We start from the raw sequence: 19,524 nt of genomic DNA on the forward strand, positions 1-19,524 counted from the left end.
ACCTATAATATATTATAAATACCGATTTTTAATTAATCAATATATATAAAGTTTATAGGTGTCAGTTTTTTAAAAAACCATTACTATACTACGTACCAGCTTTTACATCCTGTGAAGTTGGAAAACGGTTAATACGTATCGGTTTTAAATAAGCTCACGCTTATTAGCCAGTCTCTATTAGGGGTTTATTTGTAGCACTGTATACTTTTAATAGGATTTTAGTGAGTTCATTGAATTGCCGTTGACCTCCGTCTTAAGTAGACGTTTTTTTTTTTGCGCGTGAGCGTGATGTATGTACGTGTTCCATGTAAACAAGGAAAAATGTCATTAATAAAGTGCGTTTGTCTACATTTATTTTCTTTTGTGTATTTAGTTCATATATGCTTTCACGCCCGCAAACCCTTTACTGGCTGAAAGTTTTTCAATGATTTCTCTCGTCCGAACACACTTATTAAATCCATACAAGCTAGCACGGATAATATAAGAGATTTTGGTAGGATGTGACACATTCTAGTACTATGAATCCGGAGATTCGTAGTACTAGAATGTGTCACATCCTACCAAAATCCCTTATATTATGGAACGAAGGGAGTAGCTGATAATAATACCTATATACTACTACAATACTCCCTCCATCCCAAAATGTTTGACGCAGTTGAATTTTTAAAAATGTTTGACCGTTCGTCTTATTAAAAAAATTTAAGTAATTATTAATTATTTTCCTATCATTTGATTTATTGTTAAATATACTTTTATGTATACATATAGTTTTACACATTTCACAAAAGTTTTTGAATAAGACGAATGGTTAAACATGTTTAAAAAAGTCAACAGCGTCAAACATTTAGGGAAGGAGGTATAATTTTACACATTTCACATAAGTTTTTGAATAAGACGAATGGTCAAACATGTTTAAAAAAGTTAATAACGTCAAACATTTAGGGAAGGAGGGAGTACAACATTAATTCTTTCCAACCGAGATACACTGCTCTTTCCGTAAGTAAGTGCATGCATTGATCAATGATCGATCATATGTCAGCGAGATTAATCATTGGATTCATATGGCGGCGAGCTGGCTGACATTGATGGGGTAAGCGTCGCCGGCGGCGGCGGAGGAGTTGAACGCCCTGGCGGCGTATATCCGGTTGGCCGCCTCCGTCGGGTGGAAGGCGTCCCAGAACACGTACTTGCTCCGGTCGCCGCACGGCTGCTGCATCGGCAGGCACGTGATCTGCCCGTTGTTCCGCCCCACGCCGCAGCACCCGCGGTCCAGCACCTCGAACCCGTGCGCCGCCGCGCTCGCCGCCACCGACCTCCCCGTCCTCACCGTGTCCAGGTACACCACCGTCGCCCCCGCCATCCTCCCCCCGCCGCCTCCGCCGTTGAGCCGCTTCACCATGGACAACAACCCCCTGTTGTAGATGGCGATCGCGCTGTTGATCTCCTCGTTGCACGCCCCGCCGCCATTGCCGCCGCTCCTGCTCGCGTTCGCCGCTCGCGTACTCCCTCCGCCGCCGCCGCCGCCGCCGACCGTCAGACCGACGCCGCCGAGAGAGATGCTAATGCCGGTGCCGGAATCGCTACTAGGAGCAGCGTCATCGTCGTCTTGGTTGTTGTCGATGCGGGCGAGCTCGTAGGGGATGCAGCCGATGTCGCCGACGGCGGCGAGGACGAACTTGCGGGCGCCGAGGGCGTGGAGGGCGGCGAGCTGGCGGGAGTACTCCTGGAGGAGGTCGGCGGCGTAGGCGGCCGGGTCGTAGGACTGCGCGGTGGTGTAGTAGTTGGGCATGAAGTAGTTGTTGAGGTAGTCGTTGCTGCCCATCCCGACATAGAAGATGCAACGGCCGAGCCGCTCCGGCGAGCCGGCGTTCGGCCCCATCTGCCGCACCGCCGCCCGGAAGTGCTCCACCTGCTCCGAAAATGGGTAGTGTCGACCCTGCATGCATGCGTGCGTCCACATGTACTTTGATGAAGAGGGCGTTTTAACGTTGCGGAAATCATAAACATTAGGGCTCCATAGAGAACTGAAATTTCTGGAAAAAAATTGAAAATGAGTAATTTTTGGCTGAATTTGAAAATTTTTTGGTTCCATCGGCTAGCTAGTCCCATTGTAGGATTTTTTTTCCTGCCAAAATATCCAAATTTTTTTTCCTAAAAGAAGTCAAATCTGTTAGAATTCTGCCATTTTTTTTCTAAAATAATTCAAAATCTCTGTTCAAATTATGCCTAAATTCGCTCAAATTTCATTTTTTGTCAAAAATATAGTGCAAATACATCCAAAATTTAAATTTGGGCCAAAATTCAGACTGAATTTCGGGTCTATCAGTACACCGAGAGGATATTCTCTTGCGGTTGAAATGTTTCGATTTAGCAAAGTTAGTTGAAATTCAGCCAAATTTTGCTGAAATTTCAAAGTTTGTCCGAAAATTTCGAACATAATCTCCAAAACCGATTGTATTACTCCTCAAAATATTGGTGGTTTACGTGTAATATTATTGAACCATAAGCCTTGTTTAAATTCTAAAAAATTTTGGCCAAAAACGTCACATCAAATGTTTAGATACATGTATGAGGCATTAAATGTAGGGGAAGAAAAACCAATTACACAGTTTACACGTAAATTGCGAGACGAATTTTTTGAGCATAATTACGCCATGATTTGACAATGTAATGGTATAATAAATATTTGCTAATGACGGATTAATTAGGTTTAATAAACTCGTTTCGCAGTTTACAGACGAAATTTGTAATTTGTTTTGCTATTAGTCTACGATTTAATACTTTTAAATTTCTGTCCGTATACTTCGAGAATATACACCCAACGAACTAAAAACCATAGTCGTCATTATTTGCTACATGAGCAACATGCATGTCTGAATCCAATGTTGACACATCCGTACTGTACAGTACGTACTACTCCCTTACCAGGTTGTTGCCGGTCTCGGGCCTGATCCCGGCGGCCCCGGAGGCGAAGTTGAGGCCGCGGGCGAAGTCGCCGGGCTGCGCCATGGCGTACGCCGGGATGAGCGGCGGGCGGAGGCCGAGCATGTCGGCGAGCATGTCCACCACGGTGAGGCCGTTGGTGAAGCGCCCCGGCGGCGCCGCGCCGGTGAAGTCGATCCCGTAGGGCTGGTAGTTGGCGCGCGCCAGGCTCAGGATGTTGTTGTTGTTGCCGCTGTCCACCAGCGAGTCGCCGAAGATGTACATGCACGGCACCAGCTGCTGCTGCTGCGCCGCCGCCGCCGCCGCCAACGCCACCAACGCCGGCGACGCCGCCATGGCAACGACGAGAAGCACGAGTACCGCTAGAGGTGATCTAGCTTTCGTCTGCATTGTGGCGTCGACGGATTATATGGGTCTTTATGGATGGAGGAGTGTGTGTGTATATATATATATACAGAGGTAATATAATATGGTTGGTTGGAAGATGATCGATCCGTCGTGGATGCATGCCGGCTCGTGAAATTTTCTGACTGATCACGGGAAAACGCAAGCAGACTGTATTGTGTTGTGTGGCTGGGCCGGTGACTGGTGGAGGTTAAAGTAAATGACTCGGGGTGCCTCAGCCGAAAAAGGCGTTGCGATCGACATAGCGGCGACCACTTCCGGTTTTACTTAAAAAAAAATCAAAAAGGTTAATTTTTGCTACATGACATTACGAGTTTGCGACTTCATGGTTTATTTATCAAGCTATACTGCATCCATTAAATTAATGCTTTCGTGTTGACAAGGCGAGAGAGGGCCTAGCTACTTTTTTACACGGCATGGCCATATTGATCCTGCATTTAGAATAAAAAATAAAAAAGACATCCGCCTCCAAAGAAAGTTTTTCGTTTTAGTCCCATCTTCCTCTTCCTCTCTCAAGGTCCTAGGCAGAGGAGCGGGGACGAAATCGTAAGTATCTCTGCCGGATGGCCTTCCCCAAGTCACTATCCCCTCAATCCATTCGCCTCGCCAGTCAATGCCGCTGGCTTGGCTAGTCCGCACGACGCTATCATCAGATCTACTCACGCCCTGACCGACCCGACACCGGCGAATCATGATGGCCATCCCTAACACCTGATCCGGAGTGAGCTACTCGCACCTATCATCCCTGACTCCCAATCGGCTGCTCCTGCTCGTCACCATCACAGTTACATCTGCTCACGCTATCGTCGGTGGGTGGCTGACGAACCAGTGGTGTTGGACGGCGCCTCCCTCATCATCGTCCTTCTATTGCTTTTTTCCCTTTTTAATGTATTTTTATTACTCCAGAACCAACAATTATATATAATTTTACCAACTCATCAATTATGTATAATATTTTTAGTCGAGATTCAACAATATTGTCTGGAGAAGCAAGAGAGGAGGAGAGATGAAGAGGACGAGGAGAAAGAGAACAGGAGCCACATGCAATTAGCCTAAGCAAAACACGCATGGCGATTTAATGGGCCCCTCTCACTAGTCAGCACAAAAACACTAATTTAATAGGTTCGATGTCTGCTGACAAATAATCATAATGACAAAGTGTGTTCTAAAAGTTATTTGATGTGGTGTTCTAGAGTGAAATCTACAAATTTAAAATGTTGTATAGTAAAATTTTTAAAAAGTCCTGTTTTTGTTAATGAATCTTTATAATGTGCCAATTCCATTTAGTATACAAGGCGAGAAAACCAAAATATACGTGGAAAAAGAACTTTATAAGACGTACGGTATAAGTGGTCAGCAATATTCAATTTGGTCACATTGTTCAATATTTATAAAATTTGTAATGTTCACTTGAACCCAGTTTGGTCCCGTAGCTCAGTTGGTTAGAGCGTTGGTCTTATGAGCCGAAGGTCGCGGGTTCGAGCCCCGCCGGGACCAATTTTTACCAAAGGCATCTTGCAATTTTAACCAAATATTTTTTAAATTTCGTTGCTCCACCGTTCCGTAATTTTATCCAAATATTTTTAAAATTTCGTTGCTCCACCGTTCCAATTTTTACCAAAGGCACCTTGCAATTTTAACCAAATATTTTTTAAATTTCGTTGCTCCACCGTTCCGAATTTTATCCAAATATTTTTTAAATTTCGTTGCTCCACCGTTCCAATTTTTACCAAATGCACCTTGCAATTTTATCCAAATATTTTTTAAAAAATTTCGTTGCTCCACCGTTCCGTACCATTTAAACATCATGCAAATATATTCTTTTTAGTAAATTTCACAAAACTATATATACGTTTTATCGAACTATCAAAAAACTACAGATTTAAAACATTGTATCACATATAACACTAAATTTATCACAAGATTTGATATATATTGAAGTTATGATAAAACTATAGATTTTATAGTTCAGATCTCTAGCATTGATGTCATATAGGGCTATAAGTGTTATAGTTTTGTGATTAAATGGATTCGAAGCCAGTAGTTTTGTGATAAGATTTTTTTATTAAATCTGTAATTTCATGATACTTGAACTTAAATCTATTGTTTTGTTATAAATATAATACTACCTCCGTCCCAAAATATAGCCATTAAAAATGTTTATATTTTGGGACGGAGTGAGTATTAAATTTGTAGTTTTGTGATATAACATCTTAAATCTGTATCTTTACTATTTGTAGTTTTTTTAAAAAAATTACTCTATTTTTTTATTTCATTGATGCCCCATTCCATTTAACCTTTTTTTTCTAGAAACACTTTTTTTTAAAAAAATTTCTTTGCTCCTCTGTTCCATACCATTAATTATAGTAGAAAAATGTTTATGTACCAATTCTTTATATGTACTTGAGTTTCCATTTGGATCTTCTCTGTATTCTGTTGGTACATTATTCCATTTCTTTCAAAATGACAATATTGCTCCTTTCTCATACTTATTTGTGCTAGCGTAAAATAAAAAAAATGCAAACAAGATTCATTTGTAAAATCAGAGGGGATTAAATTATTTGATCATAAATTTAAAATAAAAAACTTTGAATCAAATTTGATGAAATTCAAACGATATTTTCACTAATATTTAAACCCCAAAAAATAATTTTGGTTTCTAATTTATTGAAGAAACTTTTGTATAGATTTTAAAAAATATATAGTTTTAAAAAGTGAGTTGAAAGTTTTAAATTTTGATGACTTTGCCAAAATGTAGCTGCGCAAATTAAAATAGCCAGCCAGTATATTCAGGTTCAAGTCGTTGCTAGATTTGGTACGAGTCTCGCATTTACGGCTAATTATATTTTGGTGATAAGTAACATAACCATTGATAACGAGATTCATGTGATGACTTTGCCAAACTTAAATTATGACATCTCAATATTTCGAAGATATTAATAGAGATAGAATATATATGTTACATAAAAATACAAAATTTACGAGCAATATGGGCGTCTATATTTGTAATTTACTACCCGTGTTTCTAACGAATAGCTCAGTCCCGCTCCACACAGTTTGTAATATGTACCCAGGCTAGGTGACCCCGACAGAGTCTTCTCACAAACCTCACTCAACGGTGATGTAGGTCCGAGCTGATCCGTGCATTGCATGAATCCGCCAAATGTTAGTGATATTCCCTGAAGGCAATCATAGAGATAATTGTATCACATACTATGTTTACACATTTATCCGATATTGTTCCTTGAAATAGATAACTCCTTATTGGTTAATGAATATGTGATTCTTTCATGAGACCCTTTATGTTGTATGTTGCTATTTCTAAAGGATCCCTGATCAAATATCATATGTGGAATAAATATGTTTAGATGATCAGCACATGTATTAATTGATGATCATGTCTCATGGATCATGGTATAGAGATACCAAATTAATAATGTGGATACATGTTGGTGAACATGTTGTTGGATAGACCCAACATGAAACACTGCAAGAGCCATATATGTTGTGTCATTAGTGATCTCATTGAGTGTTGGTGTTAAATCCTTAGACCTGAGATTATCATGGTTCTTAACATGTGTAGTAGCTTACTTAGGGACTGCTAAACGCTACTCCGTAATTGGGTAGTTACAAAAGTAGTTTTTGGGTATGCTATGAAACATGTAGTGGGATATGAATAATCAAGATGGGATTTGCCCCTCCCATGGAGAGATATCTCTGGGCCCCTCGATGTTGTAGATTATGGAAGTGCATGGCCATGGCAAAGGTGATTGATGAGTCAATCACAAGTTATATAATCTATCAACAGGTTCGAGTGAATGATTGAGCTATTAGAGGATGACACATATCTAGCCTTGAGCTTAATCGATATCGTGAGGCAAAGGGGTTCATACAAGTATACACTAGAGGTTCAGCCGATATGATCTTTATGTATGCCCGGTGGGTCAATACGTTCTGCTAGGGGCCGCTGTTGACGCGTGGACCGAAAAGGAGTTTTCGGGTTATAGCCGAGTATATATGAACCTACAGGGTCGCATGCTTAATGGGCCAGAATAAGGGGATTGGATAGAGATCCAATATGAGCTTAATTCGGATAGGGATCCGAATAGGAGTCCTACGGGCCTTGGAGGCCCGAGTGATAGATCCTATATATTCGTGAGGGGTGTGACCGGCAGAGGTATTGCATCACGTGAGAAACCCTAGCCGTCACTTCCCTCCCCGAGTAAACCCTAGCCGCGCGCGGGTGCTAGCACATCTGCGCGTGGCGTTCCGTCCCTGTACGTGTGGATACCGGTAGAGGCGCCGCTGGTTTGCGGTGCTGATCGGCGTGGGAGTACGGCGAGGAGAACGCACGAGGAGGAGAAGGTCGAGCTGGTGCGATCAACTACTTCCTCTACATCGATGCGCGCTACTTCGCGAGAGTTCCTTCGACTTCTCAGCGTCTTCTTCCACTGCACAGCGCGTCGAGTGGTAACGATCTATGATCTAATACTTGCATGGTTTCTGGTTTACGCGATAGAAAATTTTGATTTATGCTATCGTAGCCTACGTGTATCTTAATACCAAAGAAATCCGGTATAGTCTGCACTGGATTTCTCTTCTTGGTTGAACGTACTCGGCGCATCTCGCCATTGTCAGTGATCACTGATCAGGGGCCACTCACGTCAATCCATCGAGCGTCCTCGCTCACTGCTAATCAGGGTTGGAAATTTCGGACCGAAATTCCTCCGATACGATATTAATTCGGCCGAAATTTTTAAATTTTTCAATTTTTTCATGAACTTGGGCAATATTTGTTCAAATTCAACTAAATTTTGTTCAAAATTTCGGAAATTTTGGACCGAAATTTCTAAAATTTCTGAAATTTCGGGATTTCAGTGACCCCCGATCAAAAACCCTAAACTGATATAGTGAACCCTGTTGCTAATTGGTCTGCTTCGATGATGGGCCATTTTGGATTGATGTCAAAATGTGTCTTGCCTATTTTTTTGACGATCCAAATAGTAAATGTGGGATTAAGCTCAACCAATTAGTAGTGCCTATGTTTAATTTGGCTAAATCTTAGAAGTTTCTTCACAGACTTCAATACAATATCAAATTTTGACTTCATACATGGGCTCGCCAGTAAAAACTTCATTAATTTTTTTAGCTCCGCCACTGACTTTGTATTAAACTCATTTCTAACCTAAGCCACATAACTCTACGTTACCAATTGGTACTGTAAAAAATTCTTTAGATTTTAACACTACCAACAAATGAATTGGTATGGTAGAGATCGTTGTATGGGCTATGGAGGCCAACGGAAGGGTTGGACTCATAATGGATCAACGGTTACATGGACTGGTCCTACATTAATGATTACTAAGTACTAACCGGCAGTAGAATCAAGGTTTTGTCTGGAAAAAAGAACAGCAAACAAATTACTCGCCGGCAGATAGCGCGCAGGAACAAAAACAGAGCTTAACAAACAGAGCAAGCACCGATTTTTACTAAAGTCCGAGGTATGTATGTCAACAAGTCTCATGACCCGAGGCAATGACGAGATAAACACTGCTGAGAAGATACATGGGCGACGTTGGCTTCTGGAGAAGGGATATAGATTTAAATAAGGGAGAAACATATTATTGGGACAGATAGATTAGACTATTTGCTTGCAGATAATATACACAATCCCATCCTTATATAGTTGGTATAGCTTGACCCCCTAAGGCAAAGTTCGTTTCTCTGAGATGGGAACTCATTCCCTCCGCACGAAAAATAGAGCGGTCTATTAGCATATGATTAATTAAATATTAGCTATTTTTTTCAAAAAATATATCAATATGATTTTATTAAAGCAACTTTCGTATAGAAACTTTTCTCAAAAATCAAACCGTTTAGCAGTTTAAAAAACGTGCGCGCAGAACACGAGTGAGAGAGGTTGGGAGCACAGGGAAACGAACACAGCCTAAGAAAGGATTCAATCCAATCTTATCTCTAATTAATTGATATGGGTTACCTACAGGTCTACAGCCCAATGCCCATGACAACAAGTAAAAAAAAAGATGTTTATAGGTTATTTAGTTGTAGGTCACAATTTCTTACCATGGTCTACTAACAAGGTAACTAGCACAAAAGCTAGGTTACTAGTAGAGGAAACATTGGAGAACAACAGCAAAGAACTAGGGTTATACCGGCCTGCTACTCATGGACTTTTATTTTTTAAGACTTGATATATTACTTCTTTTTTCTTATATCAGTTACATCATTTCAGGACAATCCAGATACTTGTGAGTCGTATTCCGAAGTTTTTTTTGGAAGATATTTTACCACTCTTGAGGAGATACCGTGAGGTACCACGAGGTATCAGGAACCACGAGGTACCAATCACATCTGGCCATTGATTTAAGAGGGGTATGATTTGGTATCAATGAATCTGGAAGTATCGACCACACACTGCCTACCTCCTCATTTGGTCCTCCTCAACTCCTCAAGAATTCTTGGAATGCCATGTCGCTACATTTGACTTCTTTGCAACATTCCACTTCCTTCCAGGACTTCATGACACCATGCTGCCATCCACGAGACTACGAACTGTGCCATCTATGACACCAAGGTCTTTCAGATGGCTGGATGAGAAAATGTAAAGGGTAGACGAATGTGGTGCAGTACAAGATAGGAGATCTCTGGATTTTTCTTCTAGGGCGATGCTCTCTACCGATAGTATTAAGCTGCCAGGCCAGTAGAACTAATCGGAACGGTTTATTTATTTTTAAGGGTAGATTAGTAAAGTATTAAGATTGATTAGGGTAAATTTGACACTATTTTTTCTCCTTGTGGGTCCCACGGTCAGCGTCGCTCGCTCACTCGCTCCTCTCCGTCGCAAAGCAGAGTTGCCGCTTCCTCATCCATCGAAACCGAACGGCAGTGGAGAGCGCGACTCAGGCTCGGGCTGGAGGTGGTCGGCTCGGAGGTCACCACGCTGGGCGGCCGGGTCAGGCTCGCCTTCCTTGTATCGTGCGGGTCTCGCGACGCCGCCGCCGCCATAGCCTCGGTCCGCCACGCGCTCCAGTCCGTGCTCGCCAAGGTCAGCTCAGGCTTCGACTTCGCACCCAGTGCGTCGCTGCTGGGCAGCAAACGCCGAAAGGTCTCCACGTTCGAGTCGTCGAGCTGCTCGTGTTGACAAGTTTCAGAGATGATTACGAAGTAATATGCCCGTTGCTCCTTTATTTCCAGCCAAAGAGATCTGATCAGTTGCAGTGATTTAATTGCTACTGATAAGTTTATCGATCATGGACTCATGGTTGTAAAAGAAAGATATATACAAGCTGAAGTGAGTTTTTGTTTAATTTCTTTCCTTCTTTCTTTTTGGCAAGATTACTGAAGTGGCTTCTCAACATTGGTTAGCACTTAGCATTTTGCTGCTTATCTTTTTGTAAGAGCGTTGTGCTCCAAGCATGATTAATTAATGAATTACCTTGCATTTGGCATATATATTTTTTCACATTTCAGTACAACTTCAATTTAACGACCAACTTGCTCCTTCATGCATCATATCATCACAATGTTTATTTTTATCCAGCTTTAATGGGTACTCCCTCCGTTTCACAATGTAAGTCATTCTAGCCACATTCATATTGTTGGAAATATGAATATGGGAAATACTAGAATGACTTATATTGTGGAACGGAGGAAGTATATCTCAACCTGATACGAGAGTGAATGAGTTGTTGCTTGGTATACTTTGTTTCAGTCGGAGATGTAAATTCTCAGTCCTTGCAGGATTCAGACCGGTGAATTAAAATTAGTAGTTAGTACTTAGAAAACGACTTTTCTTGTACGGGACCCATTTAGATTGCAAATAGACCATAACTGGTCGTTATGGTCGTGTCTAGGAAAATAAGCTCATTTTCACGTGCGGTTCATTTAAGAGGGATCGCACCTATTTTCGTGTGCGGACCTACTAAGAGAGCCGCACGCAAAAATACCCATTGTCTCTTTCCTTCCTACCCACTTAAAAATTTTTCCCCTCTTTCTCTCCTCTCTATCTCTTTTTCTTCTCTCCTCTCCTCTCCTCCAGAGTCCCGATGGCAGTGCGGCGACAACGCGCGGGATCCGGAGGACGACAGCCAACCCTCGTAGGGATCTAGCGGCGGCCGTCGTCCCCGCACGTTTCTGGCGGCCAGCTGCCCTCCCCCGTAGGATCCGGCTCCCCTCCCTCTCCTTCCTTCCCTCCCCAGATCCGGCGGAGGGGAGGGGCGTCGGAGGCGGTGCGGCTGGAGGGGAGCTCGGAGGCCGGTGGCGGGCGGTGCTGACGATAACGAGGGTGGGACGCCGCCGCTGACGACGACGACGATGAGGAGGAAGAGGCGGTGAGGAGGAGGAGGCGGTGGCCGGGAGCGGCGGCGTCGCCGCCAGATTCTAGGTTTTCATTTTTTTGAAATTTTTTTCTCGGATTTTTGTTTTTCTGTGAGGGCGACGTAAGCACCAGCACGCGAAAATCCGAATTTTCGTGTGCGGGTGTGCCACCCACACATAAAAATCGTGATTTTTGCAGACCCCTGGGTGCGTACGGGCTGCCCACCCGCACGCAAAAACTGGTTTTGACAGCACGAAAAAACCTTTCTCGCAGTAGTGTGTCTCCATGCATTAAAAAAGAAAAAAGAAGAAGAAAGAAGCTAACGCAGTACTGCTCCTGAACTCAGAATTCAAGGAGTGCGATAGTGGATAGACGACCTATCATCACTGATGAGCTCTTAATTTCTTCACGAACCCAGCTCTCAATTGTAGCAACATTGATGCTGGGCATTACCGCAGGTAGGTAGTAGGTGCATAGATGAAGGAGATATTCAGATCGACTTCCAAAGTGTGAGAGATTCAGTTCATTCCCATGTGTCGCAACAGTCAGATCGACAGCAACAGAAGCTGGAACAAACGTGAACTTGATTATTCTAGCAATCCAACGCTGTTAAGCTCTCGTGCAAGCACTATTAATTAAACTCAGGGAAGGAACTGTTCACATCTACTCCAACTGTTCACGATGGCTGCCAGGACTGATGAGTCGGCGGAGTCGACGAGGACGGTGTCGGTTAGGGCGGGGCGGGGAAGGCTGCGTGGAATGGGGACGAGCGGCTGAGGCGATGAGGCCATGAGGGTTGGGACCTATGATGCACGGATACGCGATATTGGTACGGCGATACGGATACGTTGATATGGTGATACGAGATCTTTTAAAAAACATCAATACGTCGATACGGCGAGTATATATAAAAATATTTTTAAAAATAAAATATAGGGAACTACAAAAGGGTAAAGCAATAAGATTATCTTTAAAAATATTCTATGTATTGTTGCCTATTATAAAAAAATATAGCAAATATATCCATGTATTACAAATAGAGCAAGTATATTAAAGTTATAAATATATCAGAAGTATAGCATTGGGTCTTTAATGGGCTATTGAACAAGAAGGTTACATTGCTAGGTATCAGATAAGTATCTAAGTATCTGATATGTATCGTGTGAGTATCGATATTTATTTTTTCTTTTTTTTTGTTTAATGACCGATACTCCTCCGATACTGTATCAATATAGTATCGGACGTATCGCCGTACCGGATACGTATCGGATACCGGTATACGGCAAGAAAGTGAAGTATCGGTGCAACATAGGTTGGGACTTGGGAGGCGACGGAGACAGTGACGGAGGGGGACGGCAGCGGAAGCGATTTGGGGCAGCGGCAAAATACTTTGAGACTTTAACCCCTCCACACATTATTTTCCCTGGACAAAAATACCCCTCCACATTTCTACTACCATTATAAATATCATAGAGAATCTAACTAGAATAGAAAAAGGACGTGACTATAAAATAGAGTTAGCAAGCACTTCCTCAGTTTTTTAATAGGAAAAATTGGTATATACCATCGAAAGTTCACTTTTTTTTATTATACCACCGAAAGATACCAAATTTCACCTGGTTCCTTTTTAATATATGACGTCATTGATATTCAAAAAAATTATGTAGTTATTATTTATTTTATTGTGACTTATTTATCGTCAAATGTTCTTTAAGCATGACTTAATTTTTTTATATTTTCATAAAAAGTTTTAATAAGACGAATGGTTAAATGATTGTTAGAAAGTCAACGGTGTCATATATTAAAAAAGAATGTAGTATTAAATTAGACTTTGTAAAATAGAAAATTTATTATATTTAGTTATTTCAAGGGGATTTTTACCATCCTTGAGGAGTTACCATTCACATCTAACCGTTCGTGCTTATACAACTAAAAGAGGAAATTTTATTTTACCTAATGAATATAGTTGATAAAACGATGTCAACATAGGAAATGTTTAAGCATGTGAGAAACTCTTTTATCTTTTCTTCATCATTTCATCCAATTGTGTAAAAATAGAACATGAGATAATTCATTCCAATACTTTCGAAACTTGACATACATAGCATTGGCCATCTCTTGCAAGAGTTCATCTTGCTCCCACCTTTCATCAAGTAAAGCATCGCAGATGGCCAATACCATCTTCAAAAAGAGATGGAATGTTGGATGTTTATCTGCTGAAAATGCCTTGGTAGCATCACTGAAGGCTTGCAAAAACCCATGGAGAGACTCGGTTTTGCCCCCAATCCGAATCACTTGGAGCTTCATGGTGTTGTTCAGTAGCATATATGTTGACAACAGCTTTGTATCCCAACGATTCATGTATCAAATATAAGTAGCATTCCAGCGGTGTGGGACATCAACTACTAGTGCGATGTGGGATAACAACTACTAGTCCAGACTTAGGCCCTATTTAGATCTCATGACAAAATTTTATACCCTGTCACATTGAATATTTAAACATATGCACGAAGTACTAAATATAAATGAAAAAAATAACTAATTACACAGATTGCGTGTAAATTGCGAGACGAATCTTTTAAGCCTAATTGCGCCATGATTTGAGAATGTGGTGCTACAGTAAACATTTGCTAATGACGGATTAATTAGGCTTAATAAATTCGGCTCACGGTTTATATGCAGATTATGTAATTTGTTTTGTTATTAGACTACGTTTAGTACTTCAAATGTGTGTCCGTATATCCAATGTAACACACCAAAACTTTACACCCTTAGATCTAAACACAACCTTAGTTGTAAGGTCCGCTCTTTGGACAACGGAATTAAATATTTGCATCCGTGGAAGTATTGATGTGATTGTATTGACAATGTCTCTCACATTGGCAATTGTAGAAGTAATCAACCTTGTTCCATATTGAATATGTGCATTACACCTCACATGACAATATTCAGCTTTGAAAAACATCTCAGCACCCAAGGTATTGTGCAAATCCGTTGCAGCTCTGTCATTAACATTTGCATTATCCAATGTCAAGTTAAATGTTTTGTCAATTAGATCTCATTCAATCAGAAAGAGGTAAGTCCATCTTCCACAACATAAGGTGTAATGTGGATATGTAATCTGCTTAAATGATATAATGAACTTCTTCAACCAAATTTCAGCATTGACATAGTACGTAGTGACACATATGCAACCCAAATTCTAATTAGACGCACAAAGATCAGCAGTCAAAATAAAATGGGACCACAACTGTTCAACATTACGATACAGTTGTTTCTTAGTTTCCTCATACAATATACAAGACAATATGATCTAACAAATTGTCGTCCAACTGTCCAAAAAGATGGGTGGATGTAGTTTAGCAAATTCTTCCAATTTGGATCATCAGCTTTCCAAAATGCAATTTCAGCACTAACGAAGGATTTGGCAATTAGAAGATAGCAAACCTGAGGGTCAAATATGGGATGATCACCATCAGAATAAGGGTGCTTCCAATGTAGTAAGAATATGTTCCTCTCTCCACTTGGAATACTTGGGCAATACATTCCAATATGCCTACTGAGATGGTTTGTTCCTTGGCCAGGTTCTGAAGATAATTTCAGCTTGCAATATTTATAGATTGCCTTTTCTTTTCCATCAATAAAATATGACTCGATATGCTCCCAAACCCTAGCCCCCTTTCTTTTCCGAGCAATGTGAAAGGTTAACTGGAAGATTATCACCTGAAATTTTTGATGTAGAATCAACTCTTTCCATTGTATCACATAAAGAAGTTCCCTTGTAATCAGTAAATAATCTGAAACAGGGATGTGAACTCTAAGTATAGTACTTAAAAACAAAGTAGAAATATATGCTAGTTGAGGACAAGTAAGTTTATTTATAGTATAAATTAAATTACTCTTCTATATAGCACAAGAATTTACTTAGGTCACTAGATAAACTAGACCAGTCCCAAAGTTGGATCTGAAACTCCTATTTTTGCACATATCCTTGCAATTAGGTCTCAAAATATGAAACACCATCACCCAGGTTTATATTAACGATAAGCATATGCATAATTTAGGCCAAAAGGATATGTAGTAACTTGTAGCCATGAAGCCTCTACCAAATAGTATGCATTTTGAATCAGCCTCCCCTGATACATAATCACAAAACAGGGGAAATTTCACCTTAATAGCACTGACAAGAATCCGATTGCAGATAATTAAATACATGGCATCACATCCCTCACAGCAAACTATTCATGAATTCCAAGAATCTGCAACAAAATATGAAAAAGAAACCCTAGCCTGTAAAAAGAGGAGGATAATATGGAGAGGAGAGAGGGGAGGGGAAGGAATGGAAAGAGGCGACTCACCTGTGGTGGTGGCAGCAGCTGGGGGAGGAGGTTGTACGAGATGGTGGTGGCGGCGGCGGATTCTACATCACACTACTTCTTGCTACTTGTACCAAGTCTATTTACCTCTCAATCCCTCAATTGCTTCCTGTGTCTCATCTCTACGACATTAGAGAATGTCCTAGCTGTCTCGCCGAGCCTAGGACAAATGGCACGCACTTACCTTGTCGAGGTCCCTCTCGGGTGATCGTTCGGCATCATCTACGTCCTCCTGTGGCAGCGCATATCTGGGTACCGTTGCGGGTCGCACAAAACGTGCTCAAGGTGTGGCGTTGTGATCTGGTGCCAACACACTTTTTTGGTGACTCCGTTGGGGAATGATTTCAGTTACTATAGACGAAATCCTACTTCTCCAACATGAGTTATCACACTGATCTTGATCAAGACAACATTCGGACCATAGATTATGAAGAGTTGTGAGAAGTTGATCCTCCGGGTGTTTGAGGCTCAACTTGAAAAATGCGGTGAAAGATGGCTTCATGTTACTATAAGACGAGGCAAGGCATCATCAAGCAAGAAGAATTTACGTTGTCTGTCGACGACAAATCAAAGCTACCTACTGATTATAGCAATGACCCTATTCCTACATATAAAGTTGCTCAAATAGTACATGGTGCTATTATTGCTAGTTTAAGCAATTGTTTTACTTCTTTTAGTACCATCTTTGAGAAAATCATGAGTACTACCTTGGAAAAAAACCTATGCTCACATAAGTGAGTTACAGATAGCCAGTTCCTAGGTGGTGCATCTACTTCCTAAAACAAGGAGCATATGTATGGTATTCCATCAGATTTTCATATACCAAAATTTTCTGAACAACAAGATTGGCTAATCAGAAGTATCTACATTCCTCTCAATATGGTAGATCCTAAATTCATCCATGTGACGTAGTACGTCGATCAGACCGGTAGCAACGACCGGTCCAATTGGGGGGTCATACCGGTAAGACCATAATCGATGAGTGTTCTAGGACAGTCTCCTACATCGGTTGTTTCCTAGTAATCCTATGACTAATACACGTACAAAACCCAAAAGCCTTGGTGGCGAGATTGCCGAAGTTATCAAAAACATTTTTGGCATAGATACTAGAATTAAAAATAATCCAGCTCAAAAAAGTCAAGCCAAAGATGCCAAGATCTTGGAAAAGGCTAAGCATGTTCATCCTCGTGAAAATATAGTTAATGTGGTTATATCTTCGGGCGATCAGACGATTGACATGCATACAAACAAATGGACTTGGAGCTCTAGGACCGAACCCTTTGTTTGCTCTATCCTTAGCACGATTCTTCCTAAAAATGACATGGCAAAACAAAATTCACATTTGATGTGGCCAAATGCGATCAGATTTTCGATTACTTGTTAGAGCGTAAGAAAATTTAATTGTCGAAGGCCATGTCATACCACTACGTATGGAGTTTAAGCAACAAACATATTTTAAGTGACACAATTCAAATTCTTATGCTACTAATGATTGTAATATATCCAAAAGACAAATCCTACCGGCCATTCATGAAGGATGATTGGAGTTTGTGGCTATGCAAATAAATGAGCAATGTTTCCCTGTATGCACTATTGAATTTCAAGAGAGGAAGATCCCCGATGATAAGGAGAATATCACATTGAAGACTTCAATGCTTGGGTGGGGGCGGGGGGCAATTGAGCAAGCCAAAAGTCCCAAGAGATACAAAGAGTCAGAGAAGGTTGAAATGGCCAAGGGAATCAAGATCATTCACCAAGCATGGTAGGAAACGAGTGAGGAAAGATCCCAACAACACACTTCTCCTTTACAGTATTACCCTTGGTATCCACAATTGAATTTCAATGTTATGTGGATGATGCCTATCTATATATCATATTATACTCTATTATGGGAATGGCCACATCATCCGATTTTGAGTAATCAATCATGCTCATCTCATAGCTGGTTGACAAAAAAGAATCGGTCACAAAAAAAATCAACACAAGAAGGTGGTGAGGCAAAGCAAAACACAATATGAACAAAAGGAGGTCTCTCAAAGTTTATTCTCACGTCATCATCGAATGCATAAACCTGATAGTGCTTTTTGGCTCACAAGTTTGCCAAAAAGACAAGGGGCATATATGTTGATACTCAAATGGGACTAGTTTGGATTTTTATTACATAAGGTAATTGAAAGGGTCTAATTCGAGAGAGAAAAGGAAATAGGGGGTGTTAGCGTGTGGCCATGACGCTAATTGTGCTAATACGTGCGTGGCTTAGTCCCCTCGCACAGATTTAGAGGCCCTCCAATTTCTCAAGCACAACGATCTTGTCTTCGAAGGGGAACCAAGCCACTCTTATCTGCCGAGAAGGATTTCCTAGCTCACCGAAGCACCTCCAAAAACTTACCAAACACCTGCCCTAGACAAGCAAGACTATAAATGTTTTATCGGAGATCTAAATATTGTCTCCTAGCTATGCCTATGCACCCACTTAATTCCTGGGGTCAGGGTGGGTGCTGCACATGGTTGAAAAGCCAACTCTCATACACTCATAATGTTTTAATATTATTTTAAGATACTTTGTTATGTTATGGATATTTGGAAAATAAACTGTCCCAAATGACAGTTTTGAAGAAAACGCTAAACCATCCGTAACCAGCATTTTCATGAGCAGCCTGCAGAACATGTTGGCCGTGGTTTGTTAAAAACGGACGTATCCTCATCAACATCGTCCAACTGATTGAATTATTTTAGGTCTGACCTTGGAGGCTAAGTTAGTTAGCAGATGGGAAAATTGATTACTTAGTTAATACAGTGTCGTGGTGATACCGATTGATAGATAAGCAACATCAAGTAGTTGTTGGTCTGACAAATTGAAGCATTTGGGAAGCTAGGCTGCTTCTAAGTTATATCCCTTTCAGGCTTTCAGCGTGATAGCATCTATTTAAGTCCCTCAAGTGTTCCTGTTTAGTCTGCTCAACCATGTGTCAATTAATTTTCCCCTGTTTCCATTTTTTAATTTTCCTATACGTATATATAGCCTACAAACATCGATCACACATCCGTAAATATATCTCATAACGCATGCACTTAAAAAGAATATCAACGACAACTTCTAGCCTCACTAAAATACTATTAAAAGCTCCTAAAAAATCATATTAAAAGTGTACCCATATATAAATAATATTCGTGGGCACTATGATTTACTAAGCTATACTCTACGAGCCATGCACACACGACTATACACCACACCATTTGCTACTTTCCTTCGATCTCTTTATTTTTTATTCCAAGAGAACCAAATGAGCTGATATTTTTTTTTTCACAGATAAGGTTGGGCAGGACAAACTCTTCTCATTTTGGGTTCAATGGGTTTGGACGTTTCTTCCACTTGTGCACAAGGCAAGCTCAAGTTGCTGCGCTCTTTAAATTTGCGAACCCATCCCAAGAGATAGATCAAAGCAAATAAGCACACCAAAG

At 40.9% G+C, this 19,524-nt stretch overlaps 1 protein-coding gene and 1 non-coding gene across 2 annotated transcripts; one reads left to right on the forward strand and one right to left on the reverse strand.

The window, feature by feature from the left end:
• Positions 1-867: 867 nt before the first annotated feature.
• On the reverse strand, positions 868-3,341 carry LOC127757892 (GDSL esterase/lipase At1g33811-like). The gene is made up of 2 exons (XM_052283483.1): positions 2,926-3,341; positions 868-1,936 (listed from the first exon to the last, which is right to left on the reverse strand). Exons 1-2 carry the CDS (start codon positions 3,331-3,333, stop codon positions 1,058-1,060), a joined length of 1,287 nt encoding a protein of 428 aa, XP_052139443.1. The 5' UTR covers positions 3,334-3,341; the 3' UTR covers positions 868-1,057.
• Positions 3,342-4,771: 1,430 nt separating this feature from the next.
• On the forward strand, positions 4,772-4,845 carry TRNAI-UAU (transfer RNA isoleucine (anticodon UAU)). Its single transcript has one exon. It is a non-coding gene; the product is annotated as a tRNA-Ile (tRNA).
• The last annotated feature ends 14,679 nt before the right edge of the window (positions 4,846-19,524 follow it).

The sequence above is a fragment of the Oryza glaberrima genome, chromosome 12, assembly GCF_000147395.1.
Source record: "Oryza glaberrima chromosome 12, OglaRS2, whole genome shotgun sequence".
NCBI classification, from domain to species: domain Eukaryota; kingdom Viridiplantae; phylum Streptophyta; class Magnoliopsida; order Poales; family Poaceae; genus Oryza; species Oryza glaberrima.